Source organism: Notamacropus eugenii, chromosome 6, assembly GCF_028372415.1.
Source record: "Notamacropus eugenii isolate mMacEug1 chromosome 6, mMacEug1.pri_v2, whole genome shotgun sequence".
NCBI lineage: Eukaryota > Metazoa > Chordata > Mammalia > Diprotodontia > Macropodidae > Notamacropus > Notamacropus eugenii.
Window position 1 is genome coordinate 120,667,704 of NC_092877.1, and position 27,174 is coordinate 120,694,877.

The 27,174-nt window shown below is 39.3% G+C and overlaps 1 protein-coding gene across 1 annotated transcript in view; it reads right to left on the reverse strand.

Annotated features, from left to right (window-relative positions):
* LOC140511722 (transmembrane protease serine 11C-like) overlaps nt 1–27,174 on the reverse strand; it is a 125,824-nt gene that overhangs the window by 78,163 nt on the left and 20,487 nt on the right. Inside the window, exon 3 of the mRNA XM_072620889.1 lies at nt 11,105–11,172. Coding sequence (XP_072476990.1) covers nt 11,105–11,172 — 68 coding nt within the window. The remainder of the gene's footprint in view (nt 1–11,104; nt 11,173–27,174) is intronic.

Below are 27,174 nucleotides of genomic sequence, written 5' to 3' on the forward strand. Positions count from 1 at the left end.
TTAACTTGGGATCAGGGGCTGTCTCTTGCCTTTCTTCGTATCCCAGAGCTTAGCACAATGCCGGGCACATAGTTGATGTTTAACTAATGCTTATTGACTGACTGACTGACTAATTGACAGAACATTTTGGGAATCAAAATGATGGACTAAGTAATTCCATGTTGTCATTTGGTATTTGGTTTTTCAAGTCATTTTATCAGATTATTTTCCTCTCAGGAGTATAAACATTTTATTTCTTTCCTTAGTACAGTGTGAGACCATTGGTAATTACATTTAATTTTGTTTTTCCCTCCTTTTTGTCTTTTGTTTCCCATGTTGTTACATCAGATGGAATTGCATCCCTTCAGATTTGAATGGACAAATCCTATGTACTTTGTGGAGTATTTCTCCCAAACACTGATCATATTTCTATGGTCACTTTAGGGATTTTGTCAGACCAGAGATGGGTCATTCTGACCTTTTCTCCTAGATCAAATACTTTAGATACATATCAAAGCAACAGAAATGGATCTTTGGAAAAAGAAATGAACAAGCCATAAATAAACCCCCTAAGAAAAAGTGCTCAGGACCAGATGGATTCACACATGAGTTCTGTCAAACATTTAAAGAACAATTAATTCCAATACTCTATAAATTATTTGAAAAAATAGGCAAAGAAGGAGTCATACTAAATTCCTTTTATGACACAAAAATACCCAAATTAGGAAGAGTGAAAACTGAGAAAGAGAACTCTAGACCAATTTCCCTAATGAATATTTTTGCAAAATTTTTAAATACATACTAGCAATAATTACAGCAATATATCACAAGGATCATATATCCAAGACAAATCCAGGAACTATATGAACATAATTATAAAATACTTTTCACAAAATAAACATAGATCCAAAAACTTAGAGAAATATTAATTGCTCATGGGTGGGCCAAGCCAGTATGATAAAATGACAATTTTACCTACATTAATCTACTTTTTTAGTGCCATGTCAATAAACTACCCAAAAATTATTTTAAAGGACTAGAAAAAACAACAAAATTCATCTGGAGAACGAAGGGTCAAGAATATCAAGGAAATCAATGAAAAACAAATGTGAAGGAAAGTGGCCTAGCAGAACCAGATCTCAGACTGAATTACCAAGTAGTAATCATCAAAATAATCTGATATTGGCTGAGAAATAGATTAGGGATTAAGCACACAATACACAATAGTAAATGGTGACCATAGTAATCTATTGTTGGATAGACTCAAAGATCTAGGCTGTTGGGACAAGGAATCACTATTTGACACAAAATCCTGGGAAAACTGGAAAACAATTTGGCAGAAACTAGATCTAGACCAATCACACTGTTTACTAAGATAATGTCAAAATAGGTACATGATTTAGAAATAAAAGGCATAAGTAAATTAGGGGAGCATGGAAATTTTTACCTGTCAGATCTATGAATTAAGGGAAGAACTTATGACCCAATGAGAGGTAGTGAGGATTATGGAAAGTAAGATGCATAATTTTTATTACATCATATTTTTTTTGTAAAAACAATGCAGTTAGTTTTAGAAGGAAATCAGGAAACTGGGAAAAGTTTACAGTAAGTTTCTCTGAAAAGGACCTCATTTCTTAAATATATAGGGAAATGAGTCAAATTTATGAGAATGTGAGTCATCTTCCAATTGATGTATGGACAAAGGATGTGAACAAGCAGTTTTCAGAAGAAGAAATCAAAGCTGCTTATAGTCATGTGAAAAAAATGCTCTAAATCACTATTGGTCAGAGACAGGCAAATTAAAAGAACTTTGAGGTACTACCTCATACTTATAGATTGGCTAATATGACAGAAAGAATTATAAATGTTGGTGGGAGTGTGGAAAAATTGGGACACTAATGCACTGTTAGTGAAGTTGTGAATGGATCCAACTATTCTGGAGAGCAATTTGGAACTAATAAACTTTTAATTGTTATCAGTCCTATGCCTTACTAGACTATAGAATACTAAACTTTAAGGATGCCCCACCCTTTTCTCTCTAACTTTATAGTTTTTATTCTTGATCTATTTTCTTCCTTTATCAGAATAACAGACACCAAAAATTTGCTTCTTCCTTTTTACTCCAATATCTGTGATTCAAATATTGAACATATCCCTAATTTGGAGTTGGTTTGCATTATTTTCACTATGTAGCTAGGTGGTGCAGTGGATAGTGTGTTGGGACTTGGAGTGAGAAAGATTGGAGTTCAAATTCTATGTCAGATACTTATTAGCTATGCAACCCTGGGCAAGCCATTTATTTTCAATCAGCTTTATTTTCTTCATCTATAAAACTGGAATAATATCACCTGCCTCAAAGGGTTGTTGCAAGGATTAAGTGAGACAATATATGTAAGGCAAGTTATAAACTTCAAAGCACTCTATAAATGCTAACTCTTATTAAAAGGAGTAATAAAATTTGAGCTTACACGTGCCCTAAGTTTTCTGATTCCCTCCTCAGGATCTGAAGAAGTACAATAGTTTAGATTTGTGGAACTTTATATCATTTTACAATGCTCTATTATGCATGGAAATTTTCTATTCTTTTCTTTTCAATGGTAGTCTAGTGAAATGATCAAGATACTCAGAATTTCTCTTTACGTAGAGCTAAGATGACAAATTAGAGGCAGCGACCAAGCCAAACTCTTCCAACATTCCTCTCCAAATAACTTTAAAATAATAGTTCAAATTGAATTTGGAGAGTCTGAGCCAGCAAATCAGGGTTAGACATATTTCTAGCCCAAGGGAACTTAGGCGGTTGGCAGGAGAAGCCTGACATAAGGTTTAGGATTGGGTAACATCACATGCACTGGAAGACCCACACCCAGTGCTGGGTGGGTCCTGGAGGTGACTTCAATAACTTCAAGAACTCTCAGTCAAAGCTATCTATAATCATAAGAAAAATGCTCTAAATCATTATTGATTAGAAAAATGCAAATTCAAGTAACTCTGAGGCATCAATTCATGCTTATCAGAAATGACAGATGCTGGAAGGGATGAGGAAAATAGGCACACTAATGAACTGTTGGTGGAGATGTAAATTTGTGCAAACATTCTGGAGAACAATTTGGAATTACATTCAAAGGGTTACAAAACTGCATATCCTTTGATCCAGCAATACCACTATTAGGTCTGTGCCCCAAAGAGATCAAAGAAAAGAGAAAAGGATCTCTATGTGTGTAAAAATACATACATGCTTATGAAGAGGCAAAGAATTGGAAATGGAGGAAATGCCCACTAGTCAGGGAATGGCTGAACAAGTTGTGGCATATGATTGTTATGGAGTGCTATTGTACTATAGGAAATGACAAGGGGGATTGTTTCAAATCAACATGTGAAGACCTATACGAACTGATGCAATACACAGTGAGCAGAACTAGGAGATCATTGTACACATAACCACAATATTGTAATGATGATCAACTGTGAAAGACTTAGCTACTCTGATCAATAAAATTATCCAAGACAATTCCAAAAGATTCATAATGAAAAATGCTACCCACCTCCAGAAAAAGAACTGATGTACTTTGAGTGCAAATTGAAGTATAATTTTTTAAACTTTATTTTTCTTGATGATATGGCTATTATGGAAATGTTTTGCACTATTTCACATGCATAATTCATAGCATATAGTCTGAGTGAATGAGGAAGGGGTAGGAGAGAGAATGTGGAAGTCAAGAAATTTTTAAATGCTTAAAATAAACATAGGTGATAAAAAGAAAATATAAAAATTTCTCTTTATTCTCTACAAAATCCTGGACTTACTGCGTTTACAAAATGAGTTTACTTGAATTCCCTTCTTACTTAGCAGTTCAACAAACTCAAATCTCATCTTTTGTCTTCAGGGAAGTTCTCTTTGTATTTCTTTCTATTTGCTGAACTCATTGAGATCATAGTGAAGCTACCTGTAACACATTTACGTTAACACCCAATGTACCCAACTTGCCATGGGGTGTGGTGTCACCAGGAGCCAAGTTCAACTGTTATGTATCTAGAAAGATTTGTTGTTTGGCACCTAGTGGAGCACCAGGCTAAATAAACTTTTATGGAGAGTGATGCTGATGACCAATTGCAAATGGTAAAAATAAATGTATATAAGCAGGGATGCACCCATTTAGAGAACTGGATTCCATTCTGTAAAAGTGGAACATGAGGCCAGTAGCAAAACTCTGATACATGAGACAGGTATTTATAATATCTGACTGGATTCCAGAGTCAATATGACTCAGTGGAAAGAGAACTGAACTTGGAGTCATGGTACTTGAGCTTGAATTCTGACTTGAACATTACCTTTGGTACCTTGGGCAATAATAGCTAGCTTTATGTTTGCCAAGGGCCTTACATATTTGTTTAGTATCTCTTCATCTCAGATTCTTCATCTGTAAAATGAAGGGGTTAAACAAGATGAATTTTAAAATGCTTCCTACTTCTAGATCTATGATCTAGTCATATCCACCCTTGCAATCTATCAACTGGTAGATGAATATACTTAACCTATTTTAATCTCTCCTTACAGGCTTAGCCCAGACCTAGATTTTGGGACCAGTCCTCACCCAAGGCAGGGTGTGTGTGTGTGTGTGTGTGTGTGTCTGTGTGTGTGTGTGTCTGTGTGTGTGTGTGTCTGTGTGTGTGTGTGTCTGTGTGTCTGTGTGTGTCTGTGTGTGTTTGTATATACACGTGTATGTGTATCATTCACCAATTCAGAACTAAGTTAGTCCCAAAGCCTGTACTTCTCTGATCTGTGTTACCCCAATGGCTAGACTAAACTTTCTTTTGAACTCCTATTTTCAAGACGCAGGTGACGCTACTACCTACTACCAGATCTTTCTTCTGTTAACTGTCTGATGATTGCCTTCTTTGTAGCCTTTTGACAATCATCTACCTTATTTGAGTCTTATAATCTGTTTTGAATTATTCAAGAATTCTTAATTTGAGACTGTAAACTTTTAATAAAAACATTTTGATAACTATATTTTAGTGTTATTTGTTTTCTTTTAAAATTCTACGTATTTTATTTGATGCAATTAAAAACAATATTGGGGGACATTACCCAAATGCTTTACCAGATTGCCAAAGGGATAGGATTTGAACTCAGATCTTTCTAAGTCCAGTGTTCTATTTACTACCCCATTTAGTCACTTCTGAAAATCTATAGTTTGGGGCTAAGTAAGCAGGGATCTTAGATGCTTTTTTTTTTTTTACTCTTAAAATTTGTAACCTTTTGTTTGTTGCAAAGGGAACCAAAGTTAGCCCAGAGAGAGGAGAAATCAATGGGCCTGCTAGTTTTGGCTATCATCACAGTTGCTTTCCATGAAATGTCGTGCACACTTTTGTAAAACTACTCTGGGTGATGGCTCCAATCTAAGTGCCTCATTTCGGTTAATTTCAAGCCTCATAGAACTGATTGAGCTCCCTCTTGCACAATTGAAGTAGTGAAGGATTTAAGACCCACATTTTAGATTTGTTTCAAAACTATGTTAGTCACACTGGAGAAAGAAAAAAAAATCTTAACATTTGGGTTTTCTGCCTAAGTTAACATTTTTAAAACTTTTTAAAAAAATTTATTTATTTATTTATTTTTAATTTATTTAACTTTTAACATTAATTTTCACGAAATTCTGGGTTCCAAATTTTCTCCCCTTTCGTCCCCTCCCCCCACCCCAAAACACCAAGCATTCTAATTGCCCCTATCACCAGTCTGCTCTCTTGTCTATCATCCCTCTCTGCCCTTGTCTCCATCTTCTCTTTTGTCCTGTAGGGCCAAATAACTTTCTATACCCCTTTACCTGTATTTTTTATTTCCTAGTAGCAAGAACAGTCCTCGACAGTTGTTCCTAAAACTTTGAGTTCCAACTTCTCTTCATCCCTCCCTCCCCACCCCTTCCCTTTGGAAGGCAAACAATTCAATATAGGCCAAATCTGTGTAGTTTTGCAAATGACTTCCATAATAGTAGTGTTGTGTAAGAACTAATTATATTTCCCTCCATCCTATCCTGTCCCCCATTACTTCTGTTCTCTCTTTTGATCCTGTCCCTCCCCATGAGTGTTGACCTCAAATTGCTCCCTCCTCCCCATGCTCTCCCTTCCATCATCCCCCCCACCCTGCTTATCCCCTTATCCCCCACTTTTCTGTATTGTAAGATAGGTTTTCATACCAAAATGAGCATGCATTTTATTCCTTCCTTTAGTGGAAGGTAATGAGAGTAAACTTTATGTTTTTCTCTCACCTCCCCTCTTTCTCCCTCCACTAATAAGTCTTTTGTTTGCCTCTTTTATGAGAGATAATTTGCCCCATTCCATTTCTCCCTTTCTCCTCCCAATATATTTCTCTCTCACTGCTTGATTTCATTTTTTTAAGATATGATCCCATCCTCTTCAATTCACTCTGTGCACTCTGTCTCTATGTGTGTGTGCGTGTGCATGTGCATGTGTGTGTGTGTAATCCCACCCAGTACCCAGATACTGAATAGTTTCAAGAGTTTCAAATATTGTCTTTCCATGTAGGACTGTAAACAGATCAACTTTAGTAAAGTCCCTTATGACTTCTCTTTGCTATTTACTTTTTTCATGCTTCTCTTCATTCTTGTGTTTGAAAGTCAAATTTTCTTTTCAGCTCTGGTCTTTTCATCAAGAATGCTTGAAAGTCCTCTATTTCATTGAAAGGCCAATTTTTCCCCTGAAGTATTATACTCAGTTTTGCTGGGTAGGTGATTCTTGGTTTTAGTCCTAGTTCCTTTGACTTCTGGAATATCCTATTCCATTCCCTTCGATCCTTTAATGTAGAGGGTGCTAGATCTTGTGTTATCCTGATTGTATTTCCACAATACTTGAATTGTTTCTTTCTAGCTGCTTGCAATATTTTCTCTTTCACCTGGGAGTTCTGGAATTTGGCCATAATGTTCCTAGGAGTTTCTCTTTTTGGATCTCTTTCATGCGGTGTTCTACGGATTCCTTGAATATTTATTTTGCCCTCTGGTTCTAGAATCTCAGGGCAGTTTTCCTTGATAATTTCATGGAAGATGATGTCTAGGCTCTTCTCTTGATCATGGTTTTCAGGTAGTCCCAGAATTTTTACATTGTCTCTCCTGATTCTATTTTCCAGGTCAGTTGCTTTTCCAATAAGATATTTCACATTATCTTCCATTTTTCAAATCTTCATGCTATGTTCTGTGATATCTGTCTTTCTCATAAAGTCCTTAGGGTCCATCTGTACCATTCCAGTTTAGAAAGATCTATTTTCTTCAGTGAGCTTTTGAATCTCCTTTTCCATTTGGCTAATTCTGCTTTTGAAAGCATTCTTCTCCTCATTGGCCTTTTGAACCTCTTTTGCCAATTGAGTTAGGCTAGTTTTCAAGGTGTTAATTTCTTCAACATTTTTTTGGTTCTCCTTTAGCAGGGAGCTGATCTGCCTTTCATGCTTCTCTTTCATCCCTCTCATTTCTCTTCCCAGTTTTTCCTCCACCTCTTCAACTTGACTTTCAAAATTCTTTTTGAGTTCTTCCATGGCCTGAGCCCATTAGGTGGGCTGGGACACAGAATCCTTGATTTCTGTGTCTTTGCCTGATGGTAAGCATTGTTCTTCCTCGTCATAAAGGAAGGGAGGAGGTGTCTTTTCTCCGAGAAAGTACCCTTCAATAGTTTTATTTCTTTTCCCTTTTCTGGGCATTCTCCCCAGCCAGTGGCTTGACCTCTGAATATTCTCCTCACACCCACCTCGCCTCCTGGTCCTCCCAGCCAGCGTTTGGGGACTGAGATTCAAATGCTGCTTCCCGCCTTAGGGCTTTTGGCGGGGGCAGGGCTGCTATTCAGTGTGAGAATTAAGTTCAGATGGTCAGGTCGGGGCAGGGCCACCTCTCAGGCCCAGTTCCCTCAGGGGGTTTATGCACAGACCTTCCACAATGGATCTAGGCTCCCGCCCGCTTGGGGAGCCCCTGTCTGCAGCTGCCTCTCAGCTTCTATCTCCCGGGGGGGGCCCGAGCCATGGGGGCACCCCACTCCCCTCTCGACCTGCCAAAGAGACACTCTCACCGACCCTCGTCACCTGTGGGTGGGGGGGCTTGTGCCGCCGCTGGAGATGCCGTCCCTAAAGCCTGCTCGGATCTGTATCTCTTGGAGCCGCAGCCGCCGCAGGTCCAGGCTGGGCTCCGCGTCTGCAGTGCGACGGACCTTTTGCGAGAGGTTTGCAGGTCCCTCTGTGGGTGGAGGGACCCTCGTGGCCACAGGATATCTCGTCCCCATAGCCCATTTGGATCTTTTCCTCACTGTGTCGCGGGTGCTGCAGGGCTGCACTCAGCTCCCAGTCCCGGCGCCCAATCCACAGCGCGAAGGACCCCCCGCGAGAGGTTTGCAGGTCTCTCCGGAACAGAAATCTCCCTCGCTCCAATATTCCATGGTGTCTGGGTGCAGAATTCACTGTGGGTTGGTCCCCTCTAGCCGTTCTGTGGGTTGTCGTTTCGGAGCTATGTGTATGTGCATCTTTCTACTCTGCCATCTTGGAAAGAACTATTTTCTTCAGTGAGCTTTGAACCTCCTTTTCCATTTGGCTAATTCTGCTTTTGAAAGCATTCTTCTCCTCATTGGCTTTTTGAACCTCTTTTGCCAATTGAGTTAGCCTATTTTTCAAGGTGTTATTTTCTTCAGCATTTTTTTGGGTCTCCTTTAGCAGGGTATTTATTTGTTTTTCATGCTTCATTTGCATGTCACTCATTTCTCTTCCCAGTTTTTCCTTCACCTCTCTAATCTGATTTTCAAAACCCTTTTTATGCTCTTCCATGGCCTGAACCCATTGAGTGGGCTGGGATACAGAAGCCTTGACTTCTGTGTGTTTCCCTGATGGTAAGCATTGTTCTTCCTCATCAGAAAGGAAGGGAGGAAATACCTGTTCACCAAGAAAGTAACCTTCTACAGTCTTATTTTTTTTCTCTTTTCTGGGCATTTTCCCAGCCAGTGACTTGACTTCTGAATATTCTCTTCACACCCACTTTGCCTCCAGATCCTCCCAGCCAGCACTTGGGGTCTGAGATTCAAATACTGCTTCCCAGCCTCAGGGCTTTGGGCGGGGGCAGGGCTGCTGTTCAGTGTGAGATTAAGTTCAGGTACTCAGGTGGGGGCAGGGCAGCCTCTTGGGCTCAGTTCCCTCAGGGGGTTTATGGGGAGACCTTCAGCAATGGATCCAGGCTCCTGCCTGCTTGGGGAGCCCTGGGGTGCTCCCACCTCTGCTGTTGCCTCCGGAGGGGGCCTGAGTTATGGGGGCACCCCACTCCCCTCTCGACCCGCCAAAGAGACCCTCTCACTGACCCTTGTCACCTGTGGGTGGAGGGACCTGTGCGGCTGCTGGAGATCCCGTCCCTGAAGCCTGCTTGGATCTGCTCCTTTCGGTGCTGCACCGCCGAGAGAGGGTTGCGCTCTGCTCTGGGTCCAGGGAGCCAGGGACCTTTTGTGAGAGGTTTTCAGGCTCTCTGGAGCAGAAATCTCATCCGCTCTGTTCTGTGGCTTCTGCTGCTCCAGAATTCGCCAGTGGTTTTTTTTTTTTACAGGTATTTTATGGGCAGTGGGTTTGGAGGTAGCGTATGTGCGTCTTTCTACTCCGCTGTCTTGGCTCCGAAGAGTTAGCCTATTTTTCAAGGTGTTATTTTCCTCAGCATTTTTTTGGGTGTCCTTTAGCAGGGTGTTTACCTGCTTTTCATGCTTTACCTGCATGTCTCTCATTTCTCTTCCCAGTTTTTCCTCCACCTCTCTAACTTGATTTTCAAAATCCTTTTTGAGCTCTTCCATGGCTTGAGTCCATTGAGTGGGCTGGGATACAGAAGCTGGGATACAGTGTCTTTCCCTGATGGCAAGCATTGTTCTTCCTCATCAGAAAGGAAGGGAAGAGTTATCTGTTCACCAAGAAAGTAACCTTCTATAGTCTTATTTTTTTCCCCTTTTCTGGGCATTTTCCCAGCCAGTGACTTGACTTCTGAGTATTGTCTTCACACCCTTTGCCTCCAGATCCTCCCAGCCAGCACTTGGGGTCTGAGATTCAAATGCTGCCTCCCAGCCTCATCGCTTTGGGTGGGGGCGGGGCTGCTATTCAGTGTGAGATTAAGTTCAGCTGCTCAGGTGGGGGCAGGGCCACCTCATGGGCTCAGTTCCCTCAGGGGGTTTATGGGGAGACCTTCAACAATGAAGCCCTGGTCTGCTCCCGCCTCCACTGCTGCCTCCCGAGGGGGCCTGAGTTATGGGGGCACCCCACTCCCCTCTCAGCAAGCGGAGAAGACCCTCTCACCAACCTTTGGGGCCTGTGGGTGGAGGGACCCATGCGGTGGCTGGAGATTCCATCCCTGAAGCCTGCTCAGATCTGCTCCTCTTGGTGCTGCGCGGCCAAGGCAGGGCTGGGCTCGGCTCTGGGTCCGGGGCACGAGGGACCTTTTGCGAGAGGTTTTTAGGGCTCTCTGGAACAGAAATCTCCTCCGCTCTGTTGTTTTGTGGCTTCTGCTGCTCCAGAATTTGTTGGGAGTTGTTCTTTACAGATATTTTATGGGTTGTGGGTTCGGAGCTAGTGTATGTGTGTCTTTCTCCTCCACCATCTTGGCTCCACCCCCCCCCAAGTTAACATTTTTATAAAATTCTAATTAATTATAAGCCTCTTCTCAATTACTTCAAAGTTAGGGTTGCTGGAGATGTTTGGGTAAGTAACATGATATTATGGTTACACAGGCACTAGCAGAGGAAGTTGGGAAAAAACAAATCTTTACTTAGGACTTTTTTAAGTCATAGAGTAGGTCAGTATACTGATGGTGTAAGCCTCTGTTTTCTTCTTTGAAATGTCATCTGGCCCTCCTTGAAATATTCACTGGATTCAGATCGCTCTGGAGGAAAAGTGAGGCTGATGACCTTGCACACCCCTCCCTCCCTCAAAACAAAGTCAAGTGCAAGTCATGTCATCATACCTCTGATGGCATGGTCTTCCTCGGCAACGGAGGAAGAACACAACAACAGGAGAAAGAACACTGGAAAAGGGGGAAGGAAGAAGATTCAACCCTATGACTATTCACAGATAATACTAGTATATGGATACTTTCACTTTTGGTTGTTATATACATACCTGACTTTGGCAACGTGGGATATGACATACTGCCTTCTCAGTTTGGATGCTTGAAATGTTTTATTCATCTATTGAAAGAAAACAAAATAACTAATATCATACTAAATAACAGTGCAATATGCATTAAATGTTAGATGCTTAAAATACCTAGAAACACTAGCTTTGGACTCTTCCATCCATTGTCAAATATCCTTCATAAAAATGCGTACTGATTGTTAGAGAAGAAAAAAAGATTTCTTTACTAAGAGTAATATGGCAAGAGCTAACATTCATGCTGATAAACATCAATCTATATTGCCCACCTTCAACTTTTCTATAGATACTATTGTAGCCTTCAGGTTTGGTCTCTCTGCCTCCACTCAGTTCCCATTTTAGTCCATTACCACCTCAGCTATCAAAGCCATCTTCCTAAAGTATGGGTTTGGCCATGTCTCTTTTTTCTTCAACCCCATTCAAGAGACATGGCCCGATCTGCACTTTAGGAAGATTTCTTCTCTTTTCTCCCCCATTCAACAATCTTCAGTTGCTCCCTGTTACCTCTTGGAGCAAATATAACATTCACTGTGTGGCTGAAAAGCCCTTCATAACCTGGCACCTTCCTACCTTTCTAGTTGTTTCACACTCTCTTCTTTCCATGTACTCTATAATCCAAGTGACCCTGACCTCCTTACTCTTCCTTGTAAAAGAATGCCAACTCCGTGCCTTTTCACTATATGTCCCCCATGCCAGGAATTCTCTTCCTCTTTATATCTATGCTCAGAATTCCCAGGCTTACTTCAAGTCCAGCTAAACTCCCACTTCCTGCAATAAACCTTTCCCAGTCACCCTTAATATTAGTGACTTCCCTCTGAGATTATCTACAATTTGTCCTATATATTACTTTTTTATGCACAGGTGTTAGCATGTCATCTCCTCTATTAGATTCTGTTCTCCTTGAGGGAAGAGATTATTTTCACTTCTCTTTATATCTTCAGCACTTAACACAGTGACTGATACATAGTTGGTTAATCTGTTTTTTAAAAATTGAATTTTTAAAATTTTTGACAAATATTAAAATTTAAATACATAATAAGAAAAGAAAAAGGAGCATCCTAAACTTAAATATAAAATAAGAAAAGAAAAAAACATGTCATGTATATAGCAGAGCATAGGAGAGGATTCAAAATATATAGCAATAACTTATTTCAGAAAACCTGTATATTAAATACTGTATGTTAAGTTGAAAGCTGTCTGTCTTTGCTTCCTTGTAGGTTTTCTTTTGTTCTCTGCTGTACACTTTTTACTTGTTCTCCTCCCTACCCATGACACCAAGGTTACAATTGAGTATGAATATATTTACATATAGGTATTGATATATACATACATGTATACATATACATACATATGTAAACATATACTTTTCCTAAGAGATTCTACTCCAATCTCGTTTTTATTTTTGCACACATCTCTTTTTTCCTATTTCTCCTAACTCATCTACTTTACTTCTACCCACTACCTTGCCCTCCTATTACTTATCCTACCCCCACTCCAGCAATCCCTCTCTTTCCCTCCCATTTCCCTAAATCTAAACACCCTTTTACACCCCTTTGATCTATTCCATCTCCTTCTCCTCTAGAGATCCCTTCCTTATGCTCTCATTGCCCTAAATCTAAACACCATTTTATATCACCCTTTAACTTATTTCCTCACCCTTCCCTTTCAATATCCCTCTTTTATCCTCTTCCTCCTCCCTATACTCTTAGAATTTTATTTCTTTTTTTAAATTTAGAAGACTTTTGTACTCTTCTAGATGTATATGTATTCCTGATGAAAGTAGGTTTTGAGAACTAACAACCCCTCTTCCCCATCTAATTCCTCTGTATTGGTTCTTCCTCTTGCACCTCATTTGCCTAATAAGATAATTACTCTTTTAGCTATTCTTGAATGGCTTTACTTTTTTTTTATTAAATTATTTTATTTGTTTTCAGTGTTCTACAATCACTTCCACATATCTTACATATTTTTCCCCTCTCTCCCCATACTTCTCCCCCCTCCCCACGCCCTCCCTGAGATGGTGTACAATCTTATATAGGTTCTACATATACATTCCTATTAAATACATTTAATGTATTTAGTCATATTGCATAGAAGAATTGAAATGAACGAGATAAACCATAAAACAAAACAAAACAAAACTTAATACAAAAGAAAATGATCTGCTTCATTCTGTGATCAAATTCCATAGTTCTTGCTCTGGATGTGGAAGATGTTTTGCCTCATGAGTCCATGGGAATTTTTTAAGTCCTTGCATTGCAATGAAGTACTAAGTCTACCAGAAAAATTCCTCATACACTGTGGTTGTTGCTGTGTACAGAGCTCTCCTGGTTCTGCTCCTTTCAGTCAGCATCAGTTCATATAAGTCTTTACAGGCTTCTCTGAAGTCTTCCTGTAAATCATTTCTTATAGCGCAGTAGTATTTCCTTACATTCACATACCACAGTTTGTTCAATCATTTCCCAATTGATGGGCACCCCCTTGATTTTCCAGTTTTTGGCCACCACAAAGAGAGCTGCTATAAATATTTTTGTACATGTGGGACCCTTTCGCATTTCTATGATCTCTTGGGGATACAGTCCTAGAAGTGATATTGCTGGGTCAAAGGATATGCACATATTTTTAGCCCTTTGGGCATAGTTCCAAATTGCTGTCCAGAATGATTGGATCAGCTCACAGCTCCACCAACAATGAATTAATGTTCCAACTCTCCCACATCTTCTCCAACATTTATCATCTTCTTGTTTTGTCATGTTAGCCAAACTGATAGGTGTGATGGGGTACCTCAGAGTTGTTTTGATTTGCATCTCTCTAATCAATACTGAATTAGAGCATTTTTTCATATGACTATAGAGAGCTTTAATTTCTTCCTCTGAAACCTCCCTGTTCATATCCTTTGACCATTTGTCAATTGGGGAATGTCTTGTATTCTTGTACATTTGATTCAGTTCTCTCTACATTTTAGAAATGAGACCTTTATCACAGATACTAATTGCAAAAAGTCTTTCTCTGTTTTCTGCTTCCCTCCTAATCTTGGTTGCATTGGGTCTTTTTGTGCAAAAACTTTTCAATTTAAGATAATTAAAATTATCCATATTATGCTTCATAATGTTCTCTATATCTTGTTTTGTCATAAATTTCTCCATACTTCTTGCTCCAATTCACCAATCCTTGCTCCCCTAATTTGTTTATAGTATCACTCTTTATACCTTGATCACATATTCATTGGGACTTTATTCTTGTGTACGGTGTCAGGCATTGGTCTATGGTCAGTTTCTGCCACACTGTTTTCCAGTTTTCCCAGCAATTTTTATGGAACAGTGAGTTCTTATCCCAGAAGCTGGGGTCTTTGGGTCTATCAAACAGTAGACTGCCTACTGTGTCTTGAGTACCTAACCTATTCCATTGGTCTACCCCTCTGTTTCTTAGCCAGAACCAAGTGGTTTTGATGATTGCTTCTTTGTAATACAATTTGAGATCTGGTAGGGCTAGGCTACCTTTCCTAGCATTTCTTTTCATTAGTGCCCTTGATATTCTGGAGCTTTTGTTCTTCCAGATGAATTTTGATGTTTCTTTTCCAGCTCTAGAAAATGATTATCTGGTAGTTTGATTGGTATGGCAGTGGTTTTACTTTTTAAAGTCATATATTCAGGTCTACTCCAATCGTTCTTATAAGTTACTTAATTACTAGTAACAACATTAGATATAGGTTTTTTTATTTTCCATACATTAAAGGTAAATATTCTATCCTTATTGAGTCCCTTGTAATTGGTCATTGGTGTGCATCTTATAGTTGTCTTGGGTCTTGTATATCAAATCTTCTATTGAGTTCAGGGTCGGTTTTTTTTTTAACAGTCCTGAAAGTCTGACAGTTGAACAAATGTTCATTTTGTTTTCCATTCAAAATTAGGCATAGCTTTGCTGGGTATGACATTTTCAGCCAGAGGCCCAGTTCTTTTCTTCTTTGATATATAGTGTTCCAAGACCTGTGATCTTTTAGTGTCACCAACACTAGATCTTATGTGATTCTAATTGTGGTACCATCCTATGTAAATTGCTTTTTTTCCTTTTGCTTATAATATATTTGCTTACAAAATATTATAATATTTTGTCCTTGATCTGGGGGTTTAGGAATTTAACTATAATATTCCTGTGAGTTTTCCTTGTAGGATCTCTTTCAGGTGGTGGTCAGTGGAATTTGTTCTATTTCTACTTTCCCCTTTTGTTATAATATTTCAGTACAATTTTCTTTAATTTTTTCTGGTATTATTGTATCATGATTTTGGTCAGAACTTTCAGGTAGTCCAATTATTCCTATTTTTTCTTTTTTTGATCTGTTCTCTATATCTGTTGTTTTTCTTTTTTTTTTAATTTTAATTAATTTATTTTTAGCTTTCAACATTCATTTCCATAAGATTTTGAATTCCAAATTTTCTCCCCATCTCTCTCCACCCCCTACCTCAAAACATTCTGGTTACCCCTTCCTCCAATCTGCCCTCCCTTCTATCACACCCCTCCCTTCCTTTATTCCCAACTTCTCTCTTTTCCTGTAGGGCAAAATAGATTTCTACACCCCATTACCTGCATTTCTTATTTCCCAGTTGCATGCAAAAACAGTTCTCTACATTCGTTCCTAAAACTTTGAGTTCCAGCTTCTCTCCCTTTCTCCCTCCCCACCCATCCCCACTGAGAAGGCAATCAATTCAATATTGGCTATATATGTGTAGTTTTGCAAAAGACTTCCATAATAGTCATGTTGTGTAAGACTAACTATATTTCCCTCCATCCTATCCTGCCCCCCATTTATTCTATTCTCTCTTTTGACCTTGTCCCTCCCCTAAAGTGTTTACTTCTAATTACTCCCTCTCCCCATTTGCCCTCCCTTCTATCATCCCCCTCATAACCCACTTACTTCTTTCTTCCTTTCTTTCCTGTAGTGTAAGATAAATTGTCATACCAAATTAAGTGTTCATGTTATTCCCTCTTTAAGCCAAATGCAATGAGAGTAAGATTCATTTTTTCCTCTCACCTCCCCACTTTTCCATTCCATTGAAAAAGCTTTCTCTTGCCTCTTTTATGAGAGGTAGTTTACCCCATTCCATGTCTCCCTTTCTCCTCCCAATATATTCCTCTCTTACCCCTTAATTTTAGTTTTTTAGATAGCATCCTTTCCTATTCAACTTACCCTGTGTTCTCTGTGTGTGTGTGTGTGTATATACATACATACATATATATATATATATATGTATGTATGTATATATGTATATAATCCCTCCAACTGCCCAAATACTGAGAAAAGTCTCAAGAGTTGCAAATATTATCTTTCCATACAGGAATGTAAAAAGTTCAACTTTAGTAAGTCCCTTATGATATCTCATTCTTGTTTACCTTTTCATGCTTCTCTTGATTCTTGTGTTTGAAAATCAAATTTTCTATTCAGCTCTGGTCTTTTCGTCAAGAATGCTTGAAAGTCCTCTATTTCATTGAAAGACAATTTTTTCTCCTGAAGTATTATACAGTTTTTCTGGGTAGGTGATCCTTGGTTTTAATCCTAGTTCCTTTGACTTCTGGAATATCCTATTCCAAGTCCTTTCGATCACTTAGTGTAGAAGCTGCTAGATCTTGTGTTATCCTGATTGTATTTCCACAATACTTGAATTGTTTCTTTCTAGCTGCTTGCAATATTTTCTCCTTGACCTGGGAACTCTGGAATTTGGCTACAGTGTTCTTAGGAGCTTTTCTTTTCGGATACCTTCCAGGAGGTGATTGGTGGATTCTTTCAATATTCATTCTACCCTCTGGTTCTACAATATCAGGGAAGTTTTCCTTGATGTCTGGGCTCTTTTTTTAATCATGGCTTTCAGGTAGTCCCATAATTTTTAAATTATCTCTCCTGGATGTATTTTCCAAGTCAGTTGTTTCTCCAGTGAGATATTTCACATTGCCTTCTATTTGTTCATTCTTTTGGTTTGGTTTTGTAATTTCTTGGTTTCTCATAAAGTCATTAGTTTCCATCTGCTCCATTCTAATTTTTAAAGAACTATTTCCTTCAGCAAGCTTTTGAACCTCCTTTACCATTTGACTAATTCTGCTTTTTAGGTCATTCTTCTCCTCATTTGCTTTTTGGACCTCTTTTGCCATTTGAGGTAGTCTTTTTTTTAGAGGTGTTATTTTCTTCAGCATTTTTTTGGGTGTCCTTTAGCAAGCTGTTGACTCACTTTTCATGATTTTCTTGCATCACTCTCATTTCTCTTCCCACTTTTTCTTCTACCTCTCTTACTTGATTTTCAAAATCCTTTTTGAGCTCTTGCATGGCCTGAGACCATTGCATATTTGTTTTGGTGGTTTTGGATGCAGAAGCCTTGACTTTTATGTCTTCCTCTGATGGTATCCATTGTTCTTCCTCATCCAAAAGGATGGAAGAAAATACTTGTTTACTAAGAAAGTAACCTTTTATAGTCTTATTTTTTCCCCTTTTTGGGCATTTTTCCAGCCAGTTCCTTGACTTTTGTGTACTTTGTCAAGAGGAGGGTATACTCTAGGGACCTGTAAGTTCTCTGTTCCTCCAAGGTGGCACAATCAAGGGAGAGGTGTTTCCTCCTTTCCTGGCCTGCACATTGTTCTGGGGGCAATCAGAAACACTCTTCTGCCCAGGATCTGTGAGTAGGATTCCCTGTCCACAATCTCCACCAGTCAGTGCTCCTCCTCACCCCAGGACTGCTATCCAGGTGATCTGAGACCCAGATCAGCTGCTTGATTCCCCTAGTGTCCTTAGGCCAATGGCCCCCAAAATGGATGCTGCTGCTGCCACCTGGGACCAGGGTTAGACTATGTTCCCTTCTCACCCAGGTGAAAGAGTTTTCACACTGACTTTTAAAGCTGTCTTTGGCGTTTGTGGGTTGAGTAATCTCGGAACCACAGTTGCTCCCTGTGATTCTGCCCCCTGAGGCCTGCTCTGCTGCTGTCCCTGCCAAGACTGGACTGGGCTCTGTGGGCTGTACTCCACTCTGAGACAGGAGTGATAGACCTTTCCTGTTGGCCTTCAAGGCTGCCTTGGAGTGGAAATCTCTTTCACTCTGTCATTTTGTGGCTTCTGCTACTGTAGAATTTGTTTAGAGTCATTTTCACAGGTATTTTATGGACTATCAGGGGAGAGCTTTTACAGGTCCATCTTTCTATTCCACCATCTTGGCTCTGCCTGATCTGTTGCTTTTCTTATGAGATATTTCACATTTTCTTCTATTTTTTCTTTCTTTCTTTTTTTATATTTATTTATTTGACATTCATTTTAACAAAATTTTGGGTTCCAAATTTTCTCCCCTTTTGTCCCCTCCCCCCCCAAACACCGAGCATTCTAATTGCCCCTATCACCGATCTGCTCTCTCTTCTATCATCCCTCTCTGCCCTTGTCTCCATCTTCTCTTTTGTCCTGTAGGGCCAGATAACTTTCTATACCCCTTTACCTGTATTTCTTATTTCCTAATGGCAAGAACATTACTCAACAGTTGTTTCTAACACTTTGAGTTCCAACTTCTTTACCTCCCTCCCTCCCCACCCCTTCCCTTTGGAAGGCAAGCAATTCAATATAGGCCAAATCTGTGTAGTTTTGCAAATGACTTCCATAATAGTTGTGTTGTATAAGACTAACTATATTTCCCTCCATCCTGTCCTGTCCCCCATTACTTCTATTCTCTTTTGATCCTGTCCCTCCCCATGAGTGTTGACCTCAAATTGCTCCCTCCTCCCCATGCTCTCCCTTCCATCATCCCCCCCACCCTGCTTATCCCCTTATCCCCCACTTTTCTGTATTGTAAGATAGGTTTTCATACCAAAATGAGCATGCATTTTATTCCTTCCTTTAGTGGAAGGTAATGAGAGTAAACTTTATGTTTTTCTCTCACCTCCCCTCTTTCTCCCTCCACTAATAAGTCTTTTGTTTGCCTCTTTTATGAGAGATAATTTGCCCCATTCCATTTCTCCCTTTCTCCTCCCAATATATTTCTCTCTCACTGCTTGATTTCATTTTTTTAAGATATGATCCCATCCTCTTCAATTCACTCTGTGTACTCTGTCTCTATGTGTGTATGTGTGTGTGTGCATGTGTGTGTATGTAATCCCACCCAGTACCCAGATACTGAATAGTTTCAAGAGTTACAAATATTGTCTTTCCATGTAGGAATGTAAACAGTTCAACTTTAGTAAGTCCTTTATGACTTCTCTTTGCTATTTACTTTTTTCATGCTTCTCTTCATTCTTGTGTTTGAAAGTCAAATTTTCTTTTCAGCTCTGGTCTTTTCATCAAGAATGCTTGAAAGTCCTCTATTTCATTGAAAGACCATTTTTTCCCCTGAAGTACTATACTCAGTTTTGCTGGGTAGGTGATTCTTGGTTTTAATCCTAGTTCCTGTGACTTCTGGAATATCCTATTCCATGCCCTTCGATCCCTTAACGTGGAAGCTGCTAGATCTTGTGTTATTCTGATTGTATTTCCACAATACTTGAATTGTTTCTTTCTAGCTGCTTGCAATATTTTCTCCTTGACCTGGGAACTCTGGAATTTGGCCACAATGTTCCTAGGAGTTTCTCTTTTTGGATCTCTTTCAGGGGGTGTTCTGTGGATTCCTTGAATATTTATTTTGACCTCTGGTTCTAGAATCTCAGGGCAGTTTTCCTTGATAATTTCATGAAAGATAATGTCTAGGCTCTTTTTTTGATCATGGCTTTCAGGTAGGCCCATAATTTTTAAATTGTCTCTCCTGGATCTATTTTCCAGGTCAGTTGTTTTTCCAATGAGGTATTTCCCATTCTCTTCCATTTTTTCATTCTTTTGGTTTTGTTTTGTGATTCCTTGATTTCTCATAAAGTCATTAGCCTCCATCTGTTCCATTCTAATTTTGAAAGAACTATTTTCTTCAGTGAGCTTTTGAATCTCCTTTTCCATTTGGCTAATTCTGCTTTTGAAAGCATTCTTCTCCTCATTGGCTTTTTGAACCTCTTTTGCCGATTGAGTTAGCCTATTTTTCAAGGTGCTATTTTCTTCAGCATTTTTTTGGGTCTCCTTTAGCAGGGTGCTGACCTGCTGTTCATGCTTTGACTGCATATCTCTCATTTCTCTTCCCCGCTTTTCTTCCACCTCTCTAAGTTGATTTTCAAAATCCTTTTTGAGCTCTTCCATGGCTTGAGCCCACAGAATATTTAGTCTGGATGTTTGGGATACAGAGGCCTTGACTTCTATGTCTTTGCCTGATGGTAAGCATTGTTCTTCCTCATCAGAAGGGAAGGGAGGAGATGCCTGTTCACCAAGAAAGTAACCTTGTATAGTCTTATTTATTTTCCCTTTTCTGGGCATTTTCCCAGCCAGTGACTTGACCTCTGAATATTCTCCTCACACCCACCTCACCTCCTGATCCTCCCAGCCAGAGCTTGGGGTCTGAGATTCAAATGCTGCTTCCCAGCCTCAGGGCTTTGGGCGGGGGCAGGGCTGCTGTTCAGTGTGAGATTAAGTTCAGGTGCTCAGGTAGGGGCAGGGCCTCCTCACAGGCTCAGTTCCCTCAGGGGGTTTATGCACAGACCTTCAACAATGGATCTAGGCTCCTGCCTGCTTGGGGAGCCCTGGTCTGCCGCTGCGTCAGCTACTGCCTTCCAAGGGGGCCTGAGTTATGGGGGCACCCCACTCCCCTCTCGACCTGCCAAGAAGACCCTCTCACTGACCCCCGTCACCTGTGGGTGGAGGGACCCTCATGGCCGCTGGAGATCCCATCCCTGAAGTCTTCTCGCATCTTCTCCTCTGGGTGCTGTGGCCACGGCAGGGCTGGGCTGGTCTCCGCATCCGCAGCTCAATGGACCTTTTTCGAGAGGTTTGCAGATCCCTCTGGAACAGAAATCTCCTTTGCTCCACTGTGCTGTGGCCTCTACTACTCCAGAATTTGCTGTGAGTTCCTTTTTACCAATGTTCTATGGGTTGTGGGTTCGGAGCTATGTGTATATGAGTCTTTCTACTCCACCATCTTGGCTCCACCCCCTATTTTTTCATTCTTTACATTTTATTATTTTATTTCTTCATATCATAATTTTGCTTGATTTCCCTTGCCCATCCTGAGTGATTCTGTACCATTGTCTCCCACGTCTTAATAAATGCTTGTTGACTTGATGAAGGTGTCAGAGCACAGGATGGAAATCTCCCAGAAGAATAAAATGATAGCATGTTTCATATTTTGTAGCACTCTTCATTTATGGCTTGCAAATCATCATTTTTCTCTGTATGACCTTAGAAAAGGTACTTAATCTCTCTATGGCACAGTAAAATGAGGGAGTTGGACTACATGAACTTCCTAACTCTGATCATATTCAGAATAATTCTTTCCATTGCCCATTACTAATGATGAAAGAAACCTTTATAAGAAGTACAGCCAGAGAACTGCCTACTGATACTTTCTTGAACCCCTATTACCAACTAAGTGACTGCTAGAACAGTTGGAAGAATGCTCTTCTCAAATCCCTTCATGTTCATTAGGCCATGATAATTTTAGATATTAGCTATATTTCTTCATTCATTGTAAAATTAGGTGACATCTTTGGGACCAGCTTTCACTGACTGTCTTTCCCTTCAAAGTAGACAAGTCTATCAAAAATACCTCTATTTTAAGAATTGTAATAGAGTTATGTTGTATTCTGCCAAATACCTCATTAGCTATACAGCAGTTTGTGTGCGCATGTTTACAGTTGCATCAAAGTGCTAGCCAAAGCTATTCGAAGATCCCAAAGACATTGAAACATGCAGTGGCCTCCCAGAATAGCAATATAAATTCAAACTGTTACTCAATTTGTCCTCCTATAAGCCCTCTAATAATATGTCGTATTCTCATCTGTCCAGAATTACTAAAATTGTTATGTCTTCAGCCAGGAGGCGACTATTATTATAACATTATATATAATATGATACATTATTAACATATCCTACAATAACATACAACATAATAATTAATATTAGTGATAATATTAATATAATTAATTTACTAGAATAATATTCTGGTGATATATTAATATCATTTAAACTACTTTATTAAAGTAAATTAGTTAAATTAATATTATACATGCAATATATTGTATGAGGACTTGGGGTTATCCTTTGCCTTCTGGGACCTTATAATCTTGTTGGAGAAACAGGGTATATACATGGGAAACTTAAATAATAATATCAGACTCTATATAATCAAAGCCTAAATGTGTATGACTCGAAGAAAAGCTATTGGGTTTAGATGAGGGAGACAGTGATGTGGGGTGAAAAGATGAGGAAAAGTGGGATAGAAACATGGATCTGACTCACATGTATGACAATATTTATGGCAGCTCTTTTTGTGGTGGCCAAGAACTGGAAATTAAGGAGATGCCCATCAACTGGGGAATGGTTGAACAAGTTGTATATGTGAATGTAATGAAATATTATTGTGCTATAAGGAATGATGAACAGGCAGACTTCAGAAAAACCTGGAAAGACTTATATGAAACTGATGCTGAGTGATGTGAGCAGAACCAGGAGAACCTTTTACACAGTAACAGCCATAGTGTGTGATGACTGACTTTGGTAGACTTAGCTCTTCTCAGCAATGCAAGGACCTAAAACAATTCCAAAAAAATCATGATGGAAAATATCATCCACATCCAGAGAAAGAACTATGGAGTCTGAAAGTAGATCAAAGTATGCTATTTGTTCTCTTGTTTTGTTTTGTTTTTTCTTCCTCATGATTCCTCCTATTCATTCTAATTCTTCTATACAACATGACTAAAGTGAAAATATGTTTAATAAGAATGTATATGTAGAGTCTAAATTGAATTGCCTACTGTCCTGGGGAGGGGCAAGGTGAGGGAGGTGGAGAAAATGTAAAACTTATGGAAATGAATATTGAAAACTAAAAGTAAATAAATTAATTAAAAAAAAAAGAAACATAGGTCTAGAGGAGATGCAAGATATTACCTAGCTTAATTCTTTCAGTTCATTAATGCTGAGGTCTGGAACTCTTATTTCAAGTGAGCAAACATCTTCTGCCAATGCGAGTAGGCACCTTTGCAGCTTATAGTCTCAGAGGGATACCTTGAATGGCGAGTGATTTGTCCAGCATCACATAGACAATGCATGTTAGAAGCAATACTCAAACCCAAGTTTCTTAGATGTGAGGCTGGGTCTCTAGCCACCTGCCACATTGCTGCAGGTGATCACTATATCTCTACTCAACAGATATCTACGAAGTACATACAATGTGCGCAACAAAACAGAGGATAGGAAACAGAAAAATGACTTGCTCATGGTCGTAGAGCTAGCTAGAGACTGAGATAGGAAGAGAATTCAGGGCTCTAGATTCTTAGTTGTACTCTTTCTACTACAATCCTCCTGGCAGAGTGTCAGACTTGAAGACTGATTAGGACTTGAGAAGGGAAAGAAACATTATAAGTAGGTGCTATGAGATTAGGCAAAGAGCACATGTGTCATATTTGGGACTAAATCGTAAGCATTTGGAAACAGGTGAGAATAAGTGTGAAAATAATGGAATCCCTTGAATAACAAGCTGAGAAGCTTAGGGTTTATTCTGCAGGCAACAGGGAGACACTAAAGGTTTTGGTACAGGGAGGTCATCCATTAGAGCAGCGTTTTTAGAAAGAATACCTAGGCAGCAGTGCATATGATGGATTAGAGGGGAATATAAGACCAGTTAGGTGGTTATGACAATAAGGAAGGCATGAAGTACTGTGGTCAAGAGAGGTGACAATGGTAACAGTAAGAAGGGACAATATGAAAGACAGGCATAATCAACATGAGTTGGTAACTGATTAGATATAGGGGATGTAGGAAAGGAAAGAGTCAAAGAGGATACTGAAATTTTAACTTTGAATATAACTCACATTGGCTAAGATTGGAAAATCAGAAAAGGGACCGTATTTAGGGCCACAAATCATGCCTTTTTATGAATGGGATGCTACAATGACACAAATACATATTAAGATATTTTAATATGTAGCCAGAGATCTGGATATTACCACTTGACCCTTCCTGATAAATATGAACTTTACTGGAAGAACACAATGAGTTCCTCGAATGGTTTCCAACAGTTCCCTAATGATTAATTACAGCCCAGCGATAGATTTTTAGAATTGAATGGAATGGAGAAACATTTATAAAGTGTTTATTATATACTAAATGCTGGATATATATATATAGAGAGAGATATACATATCTATATCAATCTCTGTATATATATATATATATATATATATATATATATATATATATATAAACACGCACACACAGAGACTACATATATATATATGTATGTATATGCACACACACACATACACACACATACCCATGCAAATATAGCACCTATTATGTGCTGGGTGCTGTGCTAAGTTTTGGCAATAAAATTAATAAAAAGAAAGACAGTGCCTTCCCTCAAGGAGCTTACAATCTAAAGGATGAGACAGTGCCCAAAAGGAGAAAGGAAAGCTGAATGGGAGATGTGAAATTAGGTGGTGACATTGGGAGCAGTTCATTCCAGCCCTCCAATCAGCGTTGGTAGTATCAGTCAAGGCTTGAGTTAGCAACATGATGGTAAGTTTAGAAATGATGAGCTTATCCTGGGAGGGGCATTGAAACCAGGTAGGGCAACACATACAAAGTGGAGTGAGATATACCTTCTTTACTACTCTCCACATCCTCATCCAGAGCCATCTCCACTTGTTCTGATCTGTATTTTGCCACTGGACCCAGATAGTTTCAGAAGAGAGGGTGAGGCTGGTGACTTTGCACAGCCCTGCCTCACTTAAATCCAATTCACTTGCAAATCAAGACATCACCCTCCTGATGTCATTGGTCCTCTTAGAGAATGAAGAACAAGCAACAACCATGACCCCACCATTATCACCACATCTTCTATGATCCAGCTACATAGGCTAGCTTTCAGTTCCTTAAACTTGATGCTGTATCTCTTTGTTTTTTACCTTTGCACTGGACATATCCCATTTCCATGCTTTGCCCCTCCATATCTACTTCTTGATTACTCTGGCTTCAAGACCCAGTTCAAATCCCACTTTCTCCAGGAAGCCTTTTCCAGTCCCTTGATACCAGTGTCTTCTACTCTCAAATAATCTCTCGTCTATTGTACTACATACACTATATGTACCTAGTTATTTACATATCATCTTCCCATTGTAATGTATATTCTCTGAGGTTAGGGACCATTGTTTAAAGATGAATATTTATTTTATTTTGAGCTTAAGAAATAAAACAAACTTTTCCACATTTTTGCCTTTCTTTTATCTCCAGTGTTTAGTACAGTGCCTGGTACTTGTTGTTATTCAGTTATTTTTCTGCCATGTCTGACCTTTAGTGACCCCATTTGGGATTTTCTTGGCAAAGATACTAGAGTAATTTGCCATTTCCTTCTCCTGCTTATTTTACAAAGGAGGAACCGAGACAAACAGGGTTAGTGACTTGCCCAGGGTCATACAGTTAGTAAGTGTCAGACTGGATGGGAATTTAGGAAGATAAGTCTTCCTCACTCTCAGCCTGGCACTCTAGCCACTATGCCACCTACCTGTCTGGCACTTAAAAAGTGTTTAATAAATATTTGTCAGCTGACTGTGTCTCTGGGCTCCCTACCTGTTGAGATGAGAGAGCCTTCCATTCTTGAGCTTCTAAGTGATCCAAAGATGGATAGCTGCATCATTCTCTTTTGGATGTTTCTCAAATACTTTTCCTCCTTTGTATCTATCAATGTGTGGCAAATGGAGTGAGGGGTTTTGTTCTTCACTGTCATTAAGAACAGAGAATGGCAATTTATAGCAGAAAAACACTTTTTTGGGGGGGAGATGTGCTTGGACATAGTTTGAGATGGGATGTTCCTAGATTTCCCAACTGTTGCTGCCTTCTTCAGGAGGATGGGGGAAAAGAGAGAGGAGAAATATTCTCTTCCTCTATTGTTATACTCCATCTGAGAGTACAAAGGAGAAAATGTGTTTGAGAAGCATCTGAATGAATGATGGAGCCAGCTGTTCTTGGATCTCTTACAGACCTCAGAGGAGAAAGTTCTGAAAAAGTTTGTTGTCGTGGACTTGTTAGTCATTAAGACATAGCTCTAGTCTAGTCACTAGGGATAGTTTAGAGGAATTTGCTGTGACTTTTGAAGAATATACCTATCCTTCAGCAAAAGTCCAAATGACCACACCCTATTGTTTGAGACCTGCTCTAGTTTAACAAAGCTCCATGCCCTATAATTTAATTAACTGGATTCACCAAATCAATCAGGGCTTCCTCTGACCACCTCTGCTATATTAGCAAAGGTCAGTTCTCAATACAAAAACCTAGTTGACCCCTTAATTGTTCCTAGTTGGTTGGTTTACTTTCCAAAAATCTGTCCAAGTGAAATTTAATCTTATGTCTTAAATCCTTTATTCACTCAATCACTCGTAGATATTCTTCACCTTCCACAATTTTGCAACATGACAACATATACCTTAAATAATACCAATGCCTGTGGTCCCTGTAGTGCATAGCAGCTTTATATTCAGGTTATTCCAAGATGCTATAAGGTGAAGTTATGGGAATATTTCCAGTAACAATCATGCAGTCATCATTTTTCAAAGCTTAGTCATTTGGCTGACCATGAAGGATAGTGTAATTAAGTATTTAGTTGAATCCAAATGTTGTAATCTGAGATTCTGTAGAAATCTGTCTTTGAACTGAAACTTTGAGATAGGACTTCAGAAAATTTAGTTATTTTCTCAGAAAAAGAACAACAGAGTGGATGTATTATAGTGGAATGAGAATCGTAGACTGTCATTTGGACAAAAGTGCTTAGAGATTACCTAGTCCAATACATACCTGAACAGGAAATCCCTCTACAATCTCCTCAACAAAAGACAGTATAACTTAACTTTGATACCTCTGACCGCTACCTCCTGTGCAGCTTTTCCTTGTTTGAATGGCTCTGTTAGAAAGTTTTTCCTTTTATCAAGACAAAATCTTTCTTTCTGTAATATCAGAG